Source organism: Lissotriton vulgaris, chromosome 11, assembly GCF_964263255.1.
Source record: "Lissotriton vulgaris chromosome 11, aLisVul1.2, whole genome shotgun sequence".
Taxonomy (NCBI): Eukaryota; Metazoa; Chordata; class Amphibia; order Caudata; family Salamandridae; genus Lissotriton; species Lissotriton vulgaris.
The window spans coordinates 391,816,034-391,834,544 of record NC_141699.1 but is presented as its reverse complement, the minus strand read 5'-3'; the positions used below and the strand labels follow the sequence as shown (position 1 = coordinate 391,834,544).

Here is an 18,511-nt window from a genome sequence, read left to right as displayed (position 1 = left end):
GGCCTCCAGAGGGATGTCTGGAAGCCACGTGGTGACTGAGGTCGAGGAAGCCAAGATATCTGTGAACAATATGTCTTTCTGATCCCTTTCAAGATGGTTGTGAAAGAGCATGTTTCATAATTTCGGTTAATAGCCTCTAATGGGGCAAATCATTGCGATAAATGCAACTAGCAGAATGTTGATCTCAGTTGGGGAAGCTGACAATCCAAGGGGAATGGTCTACAAGGCCCAAACATACCGCTTCAATGCATTAGAACTTTGGACAGTCCATCAAGCCCTGAAATCCTTTCTGCCTGAGATCTCCTCCAATTAGCTCCCATGATACACTGACAGCACAACCATTGTGTATACCTTGATAAACAGGGAAGTATGAGCAGTCTCACAAAAAAGCGCAAACAATTTTGAAGTGACCGCTTTTGAGAAATATTGACATCTTAACATTTCATGTTCTAGAACCTCTAAATTCAGAGACTTACAGACACCTACAAGAGCAACATTGAGTGCGTCCTAGACGGCTTTACATCATTCCAGCCCGAGAGTGTCAATACATAGACCCATTTGACACAGAATATATTTCAAAATGCAAATACGAGTATTCCAGGTTTCCAGAGCCCTGGATATTGCTGTTTTCAAAAGTAATCACCAAGCTGAAGAAATGCCGGGTAAAGAGGATTTTCATTAGTTCATACTGCTCTTGGCAGTGGTAGTATCTAGTCTGCTGCAGTTATACATCTAGCCACAGGAATGTCTGCCCTCTAGGTCAGACATTCTCTTCAGGGTGCTAGGCAGGATCTTCCTGCAGTTTGCCGTCGCTGACCATGATTGCATGGTTCCTTTATTAAGGGACATTACACTGCCTTTGCTGCTTATTGGAGATCTGTTCTCAGGCTTCTTTTTTTAAAGCTTTTTTGGACTGTCTTTGTGAAGTCTTTGTGCCAATGTTTGATTAGTCTATTGTCTACTCTAATAATGACCTCCTTTTGAGCCTGAAAAAAGTCAGATGTTCACCATTTATCCAGGTGTTTGTTTTAGTCTTTCCTGGAAGATTGTACTCTTAGTACCTCAAATAGGTTGATTGGTAACATTCTGACTCTTTTAATTGAAGAACCATAAGCAGTCTTCTATTGAGAGAAACGTAGATTACTAATTGGGGTGGCTGTGAGACCTCACCAAGTAATAATGTCACTAATCCCTATCCAGTCACGTTAGGTTTCTTTATATCGAACCTTAGCTCAGTCCTGGGTAGCTGTGGCACAGAACAGTCAGACTTAACTTCAAGGCAAACAAGTTTAAAGGATTTATCAATACCCAAACAGTCAATAAGTAATAAACATGATGCAATAAAAATCCCACTCCAATTTATGAAAATAGATTATATTTGTATCTATAGTTCGTCACCAAAACTGCAAAAACAGATGAAAGGAAGGTGGAGTTATGATTTTTGTAAGATTTCCTAAATCACTACTTTTCACTCTACAACGTTTTTTAAAGTTTGTAAATCACTGCTTTTCCTTCTTAGGGGTAGTCTATGAACCTTGAATGCAAGGGTCCGGTGCAGGCTAATCACGATAGAAATCGAGGTCGCATGGAGGCATCCGGTTTGCCCTGGTCAAGATTATACATTTGTACTTAGAAACATTTTTCTGGTTCTTTTTCTTGTTGCCAGTGGGCCCTGCTTGAGGCCGATGTGGGGCACAAATTTGATGGATAGGTGAAATCCAGTGGTCCAGTGAAGAGCCTTTATTTTTCTTGACCGCATCTGAGGCTAACCACAAATCGGCAAGTAGCGGTAGTCTATGAGCCTCGGTTTCTGTAGTGAAAAAAGTTATCTTTTGCCTTTGGCTTGCAAGTTGGAATGGTGGGGGAGACAGAGTTCACTGTAGCACCAGCCAAGGGTCAAGGACCTGCGAGGTACCCCTGGGGGGTTGGAATTCAATCACACCGGCTACACCAGTGGAGTCCATGGCAAGTCAGTGGCTACTGGTCAGCTGGGCACTTTGCAGGCGCAGGCCTCTCTAGCATTTTTTTTTTTTTAAAACCTTTATTTATCAAATGCACAATACACAGCGTCTGCCTACAACCCATTCGGGCCGGCCGCTATGACAAGAAAGCAAAATACCCACCACATTACACTGCGGAAAAGGCCGTATATCGCTCCATTACGGTGTAGTGGCATAAAACATCATACAAAGGATACTGAAGGTTCAATTTTGTAATTTTGTCGAAGTCAAACAAACAACAAAAACAAATACATGGTAAAGCAATGGCAAGTTCACGGGAGGGGAGGAAAAGCGGGAAATCAGTATATGAGAATGGAAGTAGATCTACTAGGCTCTCTACTATTTTTGTGTCCCTGAAGCATAAAAGAAGGAAAGCCAGTTAGCCCTTGGAGTCTACTCATTGGTCCCTGGCACATGTGGAAGCAGGTCCAGCCGTTTGGGTCTCACGCCACAAAGTCGACAGTAGGAGCGGCTCTTCTCTTTCTGAAGTCCTGTCTTGGTTCAGTTGGAGTGGTATTCCTGGGTGCAGCCTTTCTCCCTGAGGTCCACAGGTTTAGCAGGTGCACTACTTTTTCTGTCCTTTCAGAGTCCAGCAGTGTTCTGGGGCTGGAGACCAGAGGTGCCACTTTTATGCAAACTGAGTTTGTGAGTGGGGAGGACACACTAGCCAATGGAACTGCAATATCCACAGACCTTTACATCACATCCTCTGGGTTTGGCACTGAACAATCCCACAGTGCATCTCTCTGCCCAAATCCAAGATGTTGGCATCCTTCTTCCCTGGATCACACCTATGGGCACACCCCTGAGGTCTGTCTAGTGTAATGATCCAGCACTCCGGGAAAACTGGTTCTGCCTTGGGTTTTCCCCTCTTAAGGACATGCCAGCCCTTCTAATTACACAAAGGAGCAGGCAAAATAAGGTGCGACTCACATTTGCCTTCCAGAGGGAGTAACCACTTTGAAGCTGTGCCATCTGTGACCATCGCCCTTGGGGCCTTCCAGGCAGGAATAGGTCACATCTCCTTCCTCCAGCACAACCTTTGTTACCCTACCTGGGAGCTTTTTACACCCCTGAGCAGGAGGACAGCAGGCTGCCTCGGGTGACAACTGTTCCAGTTAATCAGAAGCTGCTACTAGAAGTTTTGGGCAAGAAAGTGGTGCCTTTCCAAATTCACCTATATATTAATATTACTGTAATTCCAACATCAGCATTGGATCAGGGTTAATATCGTAATTAATTTGATACCTTTGAGTAGTAGGTTTGATAGTCCCAAATGGAAGTTAGCACTTAGTGTGTGGACTAGTGAAACTCTGTTAGACAATGGGCCCACCAGCCTTGATGCCTGGAAACAACAATTTTGAGTTTTCACTGTCAGGACATGAAAAGTATAAAAGAAACATCCTTCTTTTTAATAGTTAGCATTCTGCCTTGTGGGCTACTAAGGCGTTCCACGGGGGTGGCTTTTAAATATTAACATGGAAGGTTTTGACCTGGTTTATTTTGCCATATCGAGTTGGCAGTTTGAAAGCTGACCAGCTAGGCTGCAGTAGTAGACCTAGAGCCACGTTTTCACTTTGTCACTGCAGTGGTGGCACAATGCAGGTCACTAGTGTCATTTAACTTACTAGCCCTGGGTACAACTGGTACGATAAACTAAGTACCGATAGGTAGGTTAAATATGCCAACCGTGGATTGGTGAGCTATGCATTGTTGTATTTCTCTCTGGCACCCTAATTCGATATTCCCGATTCATGCCCTTATGTGGTTATACCTAATAATACCCTTATAAAGGCATAAGAACCATATCCATATTTAGTAATAGCCCATGCAGTCCAAAACACAGCAAGGCTACTCCCATTGACTCCTAGAAAGCACAACTCGCTCTTTAAACAAACCAAGCCTCCAGCAGCCCGGAAACCCCCCTGCTTTTGTTTTGATTTGCACAAGAACTCCTAGAGTCCAGAAAGAACTGTTAGTTCTCGGTGACGTCTTATGTCCAACCTTACGTCAAACCCGGCACCTTTCAGGTATAAATATACCAACGTTGCCTTAAGCAAACACACGGTGGTTGGGAGCAGAACGACGTTCTACTTGCCCGGGAGCCCAGCTGTTATGAGAGCCGACGGAAACCGCCCCTCCCCTTGACGCACTGAGAGAGATGCTGTCTTTTTCTCCAGCTGAGAAAATCCAGCTCCGGTGTTCCCAAGTCACCCTCGCGGGTTGCTGGGAGATCGAGTCCTGAGAAGCAAGATACAAGACCTCCTTCATTCTATAACCAAGGTACAACATACACTTTTAAGGGTCAGAACACATTCACTGCTGCCTGGTCAGCAGGGCCAAGTGCATTTCAGAGTTGAATAAACAGCAGCAATAGTCCAAAACTTTGGAGGGGTGATCATACAAAAAGAGGCCCTTTTCTCACATCCATTGAAATGAGTTTTCTTTGAGATTTCCCTGTTTGTTTCTTCCAAAAGTAAGGTTGAAATGACCTTCTTGTATTAGGTAGACAAAACAAATCATACATACATGCCCTTTGTAAACTTTTGAGTTGTGTATGTCATTAGTTTGGACATGTAAAGCTTTAAAGCCTGACAACACTATAAAGTCTCTCTCAAGAAGAGTTGGACTCTGATTGTTCCTTTCTACAAAATGTGTTCAATCTCATGGGATCTGTGATTGCTTCAATCTGGAACCCTTTTTGGTTTCTCAGAAAGGATTGTGAACTTCCTTTTCTGCAAATCCTACAAATAAGCTTTTTCTTTAGCTCTCGTTGCAAGAAATTGATGAGTACATCTGGTCAAAGGTGAGCAAAGGCAAAAGGTTCAACCACAAAAACTGGAAAATTTGAAAGTTTTCCACCAGCGAAGGTGTGCAGAGCTCTACAGGCTTGATTACGATGTCGGACGGATCGGAGTCTGTCAGACCTTGTTTGGCAACTGGAACCGAACGACTGTCCTTGGTTCCAGCCCAGCAAATACGATGCAACCGAACCTAGTACGGTTGCAATTCTATACTTTCCAATGGGAGCATGCATTCCAAACGGAATACATCCTCTCACTGTAAAGAGCTGAGGTGCAGTTCATCCCTGCACCCCGTGCCTGCCACTGGGTACATGGATCAACAGGGGGGCACCATAGGTGCCACCCATGGGAGCCCTGCTGGGGGCTCCCAAGACCGATTCCCAAAGCCTTTCTACGTCAGAAAGGCCAGCACAGAAAGGCCGTGGGAATCTGCCCCCGTAATCCCTCGGCCGGAAATAGCAGGCCGAGGCATTCCTGAAGGCTTTGAGAATGGCAGATGGGCTCTCTGAGCCCGTCGGAGGCCAAGTGGAAACTTGTTTTGGATTCCCTTCCAACCCACCCTATCAAAATGGGTCGGTCGGAAAGGAATCTGACCAGCCAATTAGGATGCGGTCTGAAGGGCTCAGACTGACAGTCCGAGCCGTTTCAGGCCGTATCGTAATGGGTCCTTTTGCCTGCCTTTGTAGATGTGAATATTTCCTGCTAGCAAGCTTGCACAAAAGGACGCTGTCTTGGCTGCCCCCACGTGAAAGGCAGAATATCCTGCAGCTGGGAATGTGCTCTCACTGCTAGCAAGCTTTGGTGGACAGCTGGTTAGGAGGGTGGATGTGTGGCATCAGGTGGTGGACATTGCTGGAGAAGTGTGCACTTGAAGTGGGGATGAGTTGATCTGGCTGAAAAAGACTATAGCAGGTATAGAAGGTAGGATCATGTGACATGGGAAAGGGAAGTACAGGGTGGGTCATGGAATTTTTAGGAGGTGTAACAGAAATATTGGGACTCCAAAAGAAACGTATCCATCCAAAGTGAAAGATGCCCAGGCATCCTACTATGGTGAAAGAATTAATTCAGTCTCAAACTCCCCCGCGAAATCTACAAGATTGCGAAGAATCTCTTAACACTGGCTGTAGTGGATGCTCACCACGAGGGGTCTCCTGCATGGTGTGATGAACTGGCAGAGTTCTTTTCTAATAAAATTCAGGATATCTACAATTCTTTCCCCCCCCCCCCCGCCTCTCCTAATAATCTGCCATTTATAGAGGACTCTGTGCCCGGTGAGCACTGTCTCAAGGAAATCCCCATGATGGATATGGACACTCTAGTAAAGATCTCAGTCTCAGTGAAATCCGTCTCTCCCAGTGACCTGGTATCCCCTCAATTTCTAAGTAAGGCTGGGGAAGTAGTCTTCCTGGTGTTACTAAAGTTGATGAATTCCTCTATCTCGACCAGACTAGTACGGCCACTATGGAAACACGCCATGGTGAAGGCACTACTGAAGAAACCCAGCCTTAATCCCGACACTCTTGGAAACTACCCCGCCCCCATCTCCCTGGGATCAGTAAAATCCTAGAAAAGAATGTTAACTCAGTTATTTCTACCTTCCTCGAATTTCACAATGTACTGCATCCCTCGCAAACTGGATTCCGCCCCCAGCATGGGACCAAAACTGCTTTATTGACAGTGTTAGATATGTCCAAAAAGATTATCAACCAAGGTGGATTTACAGCTATCATCCTTTTGGACCTCAGTGCCACCTTCGACATTGTCAACTATGACATCTTGATCTGCAGGCTGATGAATGTTGGATTATCGGGCGGTGTTATCACCGGGCTGCAGTTTTTCCTTGAGGATAGGACCTTCCAGGTTTTTGAAAGAGACAACATTTCAAAACGTATCTCACTCAGCTGCGGTGTCCCTCAGGGCTCGTCCCTGAGCCCAGTGCTGTTTAATGTTTATATGAGCCCCCTGGCACAGATTGTCCTTCCTTTTCGGGATTGCAATAGTCACCTACGCCGATGACACCCAATTAGTGGTGACCTTAAATCACCCAGAAGACACCTCACCCTGCCTATGTCCCTGCCTGGAAAGAGTTGCTAAATGGATGGGATCCTCCTATCTCAAACTGAACGTAGACAAGACGGCGCTTATGCTGCTGGGTAATTCACCCATGTTTGACATTGGATCAACATTCTACGAATGCTCCGCAAAGTCATCCCACTCCTCCCCTTTTCAGCAAGGAGACTTATGGTCCAGGCTTGATCCTCTCCCGCCTTGTCTACGGAAATGCTCTGTCTCTAGGAGCCCCTAGGGCAACCACAAACAAATTACAAGTTATTCAGCAGTTGTGCATCACGTATGCTCCTTGATATTCCCAACTGCCACTCTGCAAGACCTGCTCTGAAGACCTTGCACTGGCTCCCGATTATTGAAAGAATAAAATTCAAGTTGTGATGTATTGCTCATAACGCCTTCTGGAAGAAAGGCCCTTCGATCATCTGTTCTATCATCTCCCCCTATCGCCCCAACAGATGCCTCTGATCAACCAACCTCTATTTAGCCTCTGTCCCTGAAATTAAAAGAATGAAGTGGCGGCCGGTCCTTCCATTATACTGCTGCCAAGCTGTGGAATACTCTCCTCCTTAATCTACGTTCAGAACCCAACCTCCTGCCCTTCCGTAAACTTCTGAAAACATGGTTCTTTTAAAATCCCACCTACTAAACTGCTGTGATCTGTCTAGTGCCTCCACTAGCGCTGGGACGCCTAAGGGTAGCCATGCTCTCTACTAATACTCATAACATAACCTAATGCGACCGTGCTGGGATTGTGTCCAGCGCTCATTTGCCCCCATTTCTTCAACTCTTAATTGTTAGGGAATTGAAATATTGCACCTTTTCACATATTGGGAAATAAAAGGTGAGTGTGCCTTACATGCTTCTTGGCTTGGGGCTGAAGACTTTTGAGGGATTACCAAAGATATTGCACCCATAACTTAACCATTCAAAGATTGATGCTATTGAGTTGACTACTGCATGAGAAAAGTGAGCATTGTTGCCATCTTGTAATTTGTGTTTGTTTCCAGCCTGGCTTGATTGACCTGAAAAGTATGGTGGCCAAGAGATCATTGTGCCTTGACTAGGTATACTTTCTTTGCTGCCAACCATTGTAATGTTATGATTCTTATCTGACTTTCAATATCTGAATTTATTCTAAACTAGAAAGAGCTGCTGCATTGAGGGATAAATATAAAGTTCTTTATTGGCTTGAGGTTTCCAGCCTGAAAGTGCAGATCATGCTTAAGGCTTCCCGTTATCCGTTTTTACTGATTTTTACAGGTAAATACAGACAGAAAACAATGTGTTTCCCTTCTATATTTATGTTTAAACGCAGAACAATACTAAAAATGGTGCTTCTGGTGAGACTCTCAATGCTTTATTTCATGAATTCCAGGCAAAAGCTAAGCAAATCAACTGCATTGAGAGTTAAAAAAAAAAACAGGATGACATGTCCTTAAATACAGGCATATGTTAACATATATGTGTAATATAGCACTAATATGTACCTGTGAGTGTAGTGTTTTGTTATACATGGCTGTTTAATGCGAAATTTCCTAGCTAACGTAACGGAAAGTTTCAATTCTATTAAGGACTAGGAGGCGAGGATTATGCAGTCCTTTCTTCTCTTTATTATAATCAGCACTTCAAAGAAAAACCAATCAAAACATTTTTCTTGAACCACAACTCCCATGAGCACATGGGAAAACAGTGTCCATAGCAACCAGCAACCAATGATGGCTCCGTCCGCCGTATAACTAGCCATGACGTCCTCTTCTATTCCTCGTCTTCTCTGTGAGGCAGACAGTTTCGCAACACACCTTATTCTTTCTGGTCGTGTCCTAAAGTAAATAAGGAAAACGTTATCCAGTCCTTCTGACCAGAAGCGAGGCACATCAATACATAGCATGTAGAAAACTACGAAGCATGACTCATGCATAAACAGTATAGTTAGCAAATCAGTTAACTGACACGGTCAAAAACAGTGATCTTCACAATGCATAGTATAACACGGTTGTAATACACTTCAAAAAGTAGTACTTACTGAAATACGATGGTACACGGGGGGGACGAGGCCGCCCCGGCTCGGGTGGGATAATCCTCGCCTCCTAGTCCTTAATAGAATTGAAACTTTCCGTTACGTTAGCTAGGAAATTTCGCATTCTATGTCAGGACGGAGGCGAGGATTATGCAGTTTCAAAGCTTATCCACAACAAGCTCTGCTGCGCCATAGATAGGCTTGAAGTAAAACTTTTTGAAGGTAGATTCCGAGGACCAGTCTGCTGCCGCCATAATGTCCTCCAACCTACCACCTACCTGAATGGCTTTAGAAGCCATGGCACCTCTAACAGAGTGAGCTCCGAACGTGGTCACATCTATGCCCGCCTCGGCCATAAGCCAACGGACCCATCGGGCAATAGACGGGGATGAAACCGCTTTAAAAGGTTTCCTCAGAGCAATGAGGAGTTGACGCTCTCCCGGTGGGCGACAATCCTCGGTCATGTCTTCATACGCCTTGAGGCAACGCACCACACACAATTTAGGGTGATCTGAGAAAGATGGGTACGATACTGACCTGATGCTAGTCTTTGTACGCCTAGCCACTGTGAACGTTACCCCTTCCGGAGTAAATACGCGTGCCGAGACGTCTAGCGCCCGCACGTCAGAGACTCGTTTACACGAAATCAGACACAGCAACATAGCCAGCTTCGCTGACAGCTCTTTCCTAGACAGGTAGCTATTATCACGCCAAGAGGTAAGGAACCTGAGAATGATATTGACATCCCAGAGATTGGAGTACCTGGGCTCGGGAGGAACCGAAAGCCTGGCGCCTTTCATAAGCTTGCAAACCCAAGGGTGTTCTCCCGCCGGGCGTCCATCGACGTGAACATGTCCTGCCGAAATGGCGGACCGGAAAGAATTAATGGACCGATACGCCAAACCCGAGTCGGACAGTTCAGCCAGGAAATTCAGAACGAGGGTAATGTCGGCCCCCACCGGATCGGCGTGTCTTCCCAGACACCAACGACGCCACCGCTGCCAAGCCGATCGGTACCTTTTGATCGTACCAGGGGCCCAGGCCTTGCTGATGAGCTCTGCTGCTCCCGCCGAAAGGCGGTCGTCCTGCCACCGACCCCGGAAATCCTCCATGCCATGAGGACCAGGGTCCCTTGAAGTACTAGCGGGTGCCCTTCTCCCAGAGGCCCCGAAAGTAGCGACGGAAACGAGGGCAGTTGAATTGGACAGTCCCAAGACAGCTCCAGCAGTGAGGGAAACCATGCCTGAGCCCGCCAAAAGGGGGTCACTAGAACCAGGGAAGCTCGCTGGCGGCGAACTTGAGCCGCTACTCGAGGAATCATGAGAAAAGGAGGGAAGGCGTACGCCTGTTCCGTCGCCCAGTCCTGTAAAAAGGCATCGACCGCGACCACCTCCGGGTCCGGCCTCCAGCTCACGAACCTCTGAAGTTGACGGTTGAGCCTGGAGGCAAACAGGTCCAGCGTGAACGGACCCCACGCTCCCTGCAGGGCCTGAAAGACCGCTGTGTGCAGCCTCCAATCGCTGAAGTCCAGGAAGTTTCTGGAGTGCCAGTCCGCTATCGAGTTCTGCGTGCCTGGGAGATATTCCGCCGAGACAGAAATCTGTTTCTCCAGGCAATAGTGCCAGAAGTCCTTCGCCATGTTCGCTAAGGCCTTGGACCGAGGTCCACCCAGGCGATTGATATACTGAACCGCTGACATGTTGTCCATGCGTAGTAGAATACAGCACGATACTTTGTTCTGCGTCAGGGACTTGATCGCAAAGGAGCCCGCCAGAAGCTCCAGGCAGTTGATGTGGAGACGGAGTTCGCCTTCCGACCAACGGCCTCCCATTGTGATCTCTCCGCAACGGGCTCCCCAGCCCTCCCTGCTGGCGTCCGATTCTATGATCAGGTCCGGGCTGGATCCGAAGATCGCTCTCCCGTTCCACGCACTCATGTGTTCTATCCACCATCGCAGTTCCGTCCTCGTTTCCTCCGTGAGGGAGATGAGTTCGGAATAAGTCAGGCCTTTCCGGAGGTGTTGTGCCTTCAGGCGTTGAAGAGCCCTGTAGTGTAGTGGGCCCGGAAAGATCGCTTGGATCGAGGAGGAGAGCAGGCCCACAACACGGGCCAGATGTCGAAGGGAGATCCTGTCCTTCCTCAGGGTCTGTGAAAGTTCCTTGCGGATCTTGTTCACCTTCTGCTGCGGGAGACTGAGACTCGCCGCCTCGGAATCTATGAGGAAGCCCAGGAAAGAGATTTGCCTCTTCGGGAGGAGATCCGATTTCGGGGCATTCACCACAAACCCCAGGTCCTGGAGCAGGGCAATAGTCATGGTCAAGTGTGACCGCAGACGATCCGACGATTGATCCATGATCAGGATGTCGTCGAGGTATATGATCATCCGAACCCCCCTCTCGCGTAGTGTTTCCACCACCGGCCGAAGGAGCTTCGTAAAGCACCATGGGGCCGACGAGAGGCCGAACGGAAGGGCTTGAAATTCGAAAACGTTCTCGTTCCACATGAACTGAAGGAAGCGCCTGTGAGGGGGAAAGATCGGTACCGTGAGATACGCGTCTTTCAGGTCCAGACGGACCATCCAATCCCCTTGAAGGAGAATGTCTCGGAGAAGATGTATGCCCTCCATCTTGAAATGGCGGTAGACCAACCACTCGTTGAATTCTCGCAAGTTGATAACTGGGCGAAAGCCTTTGTCCTTTTTCTGGACCAGGAAAATATTGCTGAGGAAGCCCGAAGGGTGCAGGCGCGTTCTGCGAATCGCGCCTTTTTTGAGGAGATCTGCAATTTCTGTGTCGACAAGAAGTCTGTCCTCTGAGGAAAAAACCAAGGGACGAGGGCGAACCCTCTGTAGGGGAGTGCCGTAAAACTCTATCCTGAACCCCTTGACTGTCTGAAGTACCCACGGGTCCGAGGAGATCTTGCTCCAATTGTGGAGATGATCCCGAAGCCTCCCTCCCAGAACGACTGGGGAAAAAAGGGTAACACTCACCGGAGGGGCCTCCTGGTGCGTTTGCACCACCGTGGTAACCTCTGCCGCGCCCTCGGCCGGCGCCTCTGCTAGGGTAGAAGTTCCCCTGGCGTCCATCAGTCCAGCCATTATTACGGCGCTGCTGGGCCTTGTTGTTAGGGCCTTGCTGGGGCTGACGGCCGGAGGAGCGACCCCGTCCTCGTCCGGCCCCAGCAAAAACCCGTCCTGGAAAAATCTTTTTTATGGACGTTTGTGCTCTGTCGAGTGCAGAGAAAGTTGTTACGAACTTGTTGAGTTCCCTAATAAACGGCTCACCAAAAAGCCTGCCTTGTGCAACAGGGCCTGCCTCTGACGTGGCTAGATCCCCTAGCTTTGGATCTATTTTAATGAGGAGGGATCTCCTCCGTTCTGCCGCCAACGCACAGTTCGCGTTCCCCAGGAAGCATAGGGCCCGCTGAGCCCAACCTGCCACGACCTCCGTGGACATCGGAGACCCCGACTCCTTGGCCCTCTCGGCCAACTGGATGATCTGGGTGACGGGGCCCACGGCGTCCAGGAGCTTGTCCTGGCAGCTGCGCCAGGAGCGATCGATACCCTTCCTGGGGTCTTTCATAAATTTGGCGAAGAACGCGTACAGCTTCTCGTCAATATCAGGAGTGGCTGCCACTCTGCCCTCCAGTTTAGGTCGAGGGCATTCACCCCGCATGCGGGTCCTAACCTCTTTTTCCAGGGGCTGGCGCACTTTACTGGCTACGTACGCCGCCACCTTGGGATCCGGGGTCCATTCCGACGAGCGCGGATGATAGATCCTCGCCGGGTCGAACATGTCCGGGACTTTGTCATCCCCTGCCAGGGACCCAGAGGAGTGCGACGCAGGACGCCAAGGGCGTCCTGAGCCCTCATCCTCATCGTCCGAGGAGGACTCGTCCTCGGTTACACCCTCTCCCTCCAAGGGGAAACCATCATCTAGGTCTGAATTCGGGGCGACCTCGTCGCCATCATCTCCGGGGAAGAATCCCTCCCGGCAGGGTAGATTTTTAAGCGTCCGCGCACTTTTATGGAAGGATTCCCTCAGGCGGTCGAACTCCTCCAAGTGCCCCGCGTGACGCTTCGCCGACTTTTTTCCTCCCCCCTGCACGCCTTTAGTTCCGCGGGCCGCAGGCACTGCGCCACTGAACACCCCGGGGATACTCTGAGTGAGGGCCTCCACACTCTCCCGCAAAGGAGCCAGCACCGAATCCAGCGCCTGTGACAACGCGCGGCCAACCGCCGGCGGCAGTGGTTGGGAACAGCCAGGTTCCTCCGTCCCCTGAGTGAGGGGAGCCGACTGATCAGCAGTCTGCATCGTGTGAGGGTGAGAGCACTAACACCTTTACTCAATTACAGAAGGTAGCCCCCTCGCCGGTGCTCAGACAGTACCGCTGTCAACTAAAGGTGCGGTGACTGACAACCGCCACTAGAGGGCGACGCACACGAGGGCGCGCAAGTACACCGACCCGGTGTCAGGCGAGGGTTGGTGAGTCAGGTGAAAACCTGCCTCAGCGCACCGATCCGAGGGGCAAGCGCCGCAATCGCAGCCTTAACCCGAACAGCGGCGCCCAACGGATCTAAGGGGAAGCGAAGACGTTCTCCACAGAGCCCGCGATGAGGGAAACGGCAGAGACGGCGCAAGCAGCGCCTGACGCACGTCGAACTGCCGAGGGGCTAAAACAAATCAAGCGCACCGCAAAGCAAGCGCTATTGCACAAGCAAAACAATTTAATCTACACAAGACACCAAACGTCAGGAAGATAAAAGGTTTGACTTATCTGACGAGCAGAGAAGAAAGAGGAATAGAAGAGGACGTCATGGCTAGTTATACGGCGGACGGAGCCATCATTGGTTGCTGGTTGCTATGGACACTGTTTTCCCATGTGCTCATGGGAGTTGTGGTTCAAGAAAAATGTTTTGATTGGTTTTTCTTTGAAGTGCTGATTATAATAAAGAGAAGAAAGGACTGCATAATCCTCGCCTCCGTCCTGACATAGAATTAGCTAAAACATGAAGGCATCCATGAATGAGTGCACGTCCAACAGTTAAATAAATGTGGAAATATACAATTTAACAGTTCCATTTATTCTCAAAACACAAAATAAATATGGATAAATACCAATAATAAACACAAAAAGTAAATATGGATAAAACCAGATGGAAATGTTAAAAAATAAATACCATAAAACTGGGAGCCCTAGTTATGCTCTATTCTTGAGGGAATGGGCATATTGCAAAATGAATAGCTACATTCTCAACTATCCTCATAATGTGGTTGGAATGTTTTCTTCTGTCGCACAGCAAAAATTCAGCTTTCACACACTGTTCATCAGGGAGAAAGTCAATTAAATTGTACATTGTGTTCCACTAAGCTCTGGCAAAAAGGCCTAAAATAGCTGCTGCTTTAATCGCTTTGAGCATCTTTCCAAAATGAGTTATTGCTTTCTCTGCCAGGATATGTCCTTGAACTAGATAATCTGAAACCTGTTACTTCACCACCACCACAAAACCGGTAAGGGTAGTAGAAGAGGATTGTGGGAAGCAAGCAGATCAAAATCGATCTGAAGCATGCTAATTTTTTCTACACGGGTATCTAGAATGGTATGGCGTGGTAAGACTTAAGAAAGTGCTGATTGAAGGATTTAGGATATACCATTTGGTATATGTTGTTGTATTTTGCGATACCCTTTTGCAATATTGCGTTTCGGAGGCCCTCCGGCATTTTTTCTTCGTCTGTTTGCTGCTGGTGTAGTGTGTGATGTTGAGTCGGGGCTGTGTGTATTTGGGTTGGGCGGGGCAACAGACCTTTCCCAAGTTGGGGAAGTGGGTTATTCAGAGCCCATGCATGGGAAATGTGGGTTGGTTAGGAGGGAGGTTTGTAGTTCAGGTTTATTTAGTTTTGTAACACACGTTTACATGATTTTTTGTTTGAAGGGCCGTGGCTAGGGCGCCGATGGTGGAGGCGGCGTGAGCGACTAGCTCCGGGCCTGATCCCACTAATTATCCTGCAAAACGGACCTGTGGTGCAGCCGTTTTCGCAGCTACGGGTGTCGGAACACCAGGGAACATACTGGCCGAGTGTGGTGCCGTCTGAGGGTCGCGAAGTGCTTCTGCGGCGAGGGACGTGGCCGATACTCTTGGAAGAGATACGACAAAATGGCGGCGGTGTTCGGCAGCCGAGGCCGAGAAGAAGGGACCTGGGAGTGCCGAGTGCTCGTGAACCTGCAGCGAGCCTGAAGCCGGCGACCGCCGTAGGATAGGCGATACAGGCGGTGAGGAGCCCGCGACTGGTGGCTGGGGAGCTAATTGAACGCGGCGACTGAGACCGGCTGCCTCACCGGAGTATCCAATATGGCGCTGAGAGGGCGGACGACCTGGAGCGCGCTGGAGTAACGGTGAGGGGTGGCGCAAGCCGGCGGGACTCCAGGAGGCGCCAAACCAGCGAGCGACTGGAGGATTTGCCCGAGGGGGGCAAGGTGGAGGCTCCTATGCTGTGCGGCACATAAAGCCCAGGGGTGAAGAGGTGAGCGGCTGTTGAGTGCTGCGGAGCTGGGTGCGTGTCCGTGCGGCTGCCGTCTGCATCGTGGCCGGGAATCGCCGGAGAGTGCCCCGCGAGCGGTCGCTGGGAGGCGACGGCTGGTAGCAGGAGGACCGTCGGACAGAGAGGAGGGCCGCGGCGCGGGCCCAAGGAAAACCATTACGGAGCTGAAGGCGGAACTGGGGAGCCGCGAGGCCGGGAGCCGGGAACGTGGGCTCGGCGGGCCGCGGGGCTGGATCCTTGTTGCCCTGTCCTTCAAGTCCCCCCCCCCCACGGAAAGTGAGAAAGACAGTGTATACCTGGCGGAGGCTGAGCAGAAGAGGGTTACTGGACATGCTGTATTTAATGGGGCAATTTGGAGCCAGTGGGCCCTGGCATTGATATTAGCCCCCTGTTGGCGGGCTACGGTGGACAAGTGAGGCCGTCACTGAGGAAAGACCGGCGGAGGATCAGTGGCAACGAGGCTGCCGGCAAGTGTTGTGATAGCTTTGGGCCTGAAAGGCAGGGGGTGATGTGACTTGCATACTGAGAACTGTTGGTGCTGGTGACTGGTGGGGGACACCCGGCGGGGGCGCTAAGCAGTGGACACATCTATTGGAGCACGGAGGCCCTTTGAGGAGAGGGCAGGCGCGTTGTGAGATCGTGGGGAGCCCTTTCCTCCTACGGTGCCCTGCGGAGTCGCTGGTGATGGAGTAGCTGAATGAGGAACCTCCTGGTGGCAGAGGGCTGATACACCTAATCAGTCCAAATGAAGCCCAAAGGCAAAACGGAGGAGGCAGCGGATCAGGATGGTGCAAAAGGCAGCAATGAGGACGCAGAAGGCACGCCATCGGAAAAGAGACTCACTGAACGAACGCCTTGATAAAATCCTAGAAGCAATCGCGACGACGAAGGATTCCCTGCACCAGGATATATCACAAGTGGCTACAGGACTGGGGCTATTACGGTCGGACCACGCGAAGTTGGCAGACAGGGTCAAGGATGCCGAATCGAATATACAGGGGTTGAAGCCGGCGGTGGTAACGGTGGAACATAAACTGGAGGATGCGCTGCAGCGCCTGGCAACTCTGGAAAAAAGGGCAGAGGATTCTGCAACAATGTACGGGTAGTGGGCCTGCCCGAGAAAATAGAGGGAAAGGACATGGTAACATACCTGGAGGATTGGTTCAAGACATGGGTGGCCCCGGAGGGTTTATCCTCTTTCTTCACCCTGGAGAGGGCGCACAGGGTTCCAGCCAGGCCGCCCCTACCGGGGCGCCCTCCTCGTCCTGTGGTAGCCAGGGTCCTTCATTATAAAGATAGAGACCTGCTAATACAGAATGCACGCTCCAATGGGCCCTTCAAGGTAGAGAACTGTACTGTCACAATCTTCCCGGACTATACCCAAGACATACAAAGACGGAGAGCCTCCTACTTGGAGATTAAAAAGGAGCTTAGAGAAGAAGGGATTCAGTATTCGCTATTATTTCCTGCAAAGTTGAGGGTAATCGTGGATGGTGTTACACAGTTTTTCCTGACACCGGATGAGGCTTGGACATGGCTTGAATCCTATAGAGCAGGCACGGATCGCAGGAACAAAGGACCTAGCGAACAGTACAAACAGCCGCGAATGCGCCAATCGCAACGGATCCGCAAGAGAGACAAAGCCAAGAAAGCCTCACAGCTCACACAATTAGCAGCGTACAGACAGGGTGCTCTGATGGCCACGGCAGCAATCACTGGGTCACAAACTGAAAATTCAACCAGGGGCACAGACTCTGAAGAAGATAAACAACAATCGGGCCCGGAGTTCTCAGACACAGATAGTATCAAAGGTCCGGACATAACACCCAGAACAGCTGACGATCTGTGAATCGCACCAAGTCCAAGGAGGGTAAATATTTAAGGCCTGGATGAGGGTCCGCTGGGACAGCTGATGGTTACTATGAACATTTGGGCTGCATCTTCTTGTTGTGGGTATTGATGGGCTGGGGGCTGGGGTGCGAGCCGTCACCTATCGGGCCTACACCACTTCCCAATAGCCCTTAAGGCGGCCTGTGGTGGGAACTACAGGATAAGAGTGTGTGAATTGTTATGGAAGTTTGGATGGGAACTGATACTGTGTTATTGGGTCCAGTTCAGGCGGGGAGGGTACTGGGAATCCACATAGCGTTACTCCAAGAAACCCACCTGACTAGACAAGAATGTACAGCATTACAGAGGCGATGGCGGGGTCAGGTGTTTGGTACAACATACTCGGCATTTGCCAGGGGGGTCATGGTATGGGTGAGAGCGGGGACTCCTTTTCAGGTGACAACTACAGTGGTGGACCCGGAGGGTAGATATGTGGCGGTGGAGGGGAGATTGTATGGAAGGGAAGTGGTGCTCTTCAGTGTCTATAAACCAAACACCCTGGTTCCTGGATAAATTATCTGGATCTTTAGCACATTCTCTAGCTGGTACTGTGATAATGGGGGGAGATTTTAATTCTATAACTGACGTACTTCTAGACAGGTCACACCCTCCACTGGTTGACTCCTTGGTCCGCAGAACGGCGAGGCAGAGAGCGAATTGGCAGGACAAGTGGGTGCTCACAGATATATGGAGGGGGCACCATCCGGAAGATAGGGATTATTCTTTCTTCTCTGCGCTCCACGAGTTGCATGTTAGAATTGACACAATCCTTTGTAGCCGTACATTGGCACCCCTGGCGACTCGCTATGAGTACTTGGCCAGGACATTGTCGGATCATAATCCTCAAGTGGTGGCCTTCCAATGGCAACAAGCGAGAACTGCAATACCCACTTGGCGGTTGCGACCAGACACTCTGGAGGATCTGATCTTTAGCACCAAAATACAGGCAGGAATTGATAACTACTTTGCAGTGAATGAAGGAACGGCATCTACCAGGGGAGTGGAATGGGATGCTTTTAAAGTAGTGGTGAGAGAGCTATGCATTAGCAATCGTGCGGGGGAGAGGAAGGTAGTGCTGGCTGATGTGGCGAAAGCAGAAGCGGCGCTGCGGGAAGTGGAGAAGCAAAGACCAGAACAGAAGGGGCTACAGGAAAGTTTCTAGAGGCTAAAGAGCTTGTGGCGGCTGAG

At 49.7% G+C, this 18,511-nt stretch overlaps 2 protein-coding genes across 2 annotated transcripts in view; one reads left to right on the top strand and one right to left on the bottom strand.

The window, feature by feature from the left end:
* Positions 1 to 18,511, top strand: part of NUDCD3 (NudC domain containing 3) — a 276,981-nt gene that overhangs the window by 125,288 nt on the left and 133,182 nt on the right. The window lies entirely within an intron of this gene.
* On the bottom strand, positions 9,053 to 13,207 carry LOC147679847 (uncharacterized). Its single transcript, XM_086944670.1, has 3 exons — positions 11,884 to 13,207; positions 10,996 to 11,705; positions 9,053 to 9,370 (listed from the first exon to the last, which is right to left on the bottom strand). Exons 1-3 carry the CDS (start codon positions 13,205 to 13,207, stop codon positions 9,053 to 9,055), a joined length of 2,352 nt encoding a protein of 783 aa, XP_086800796.1.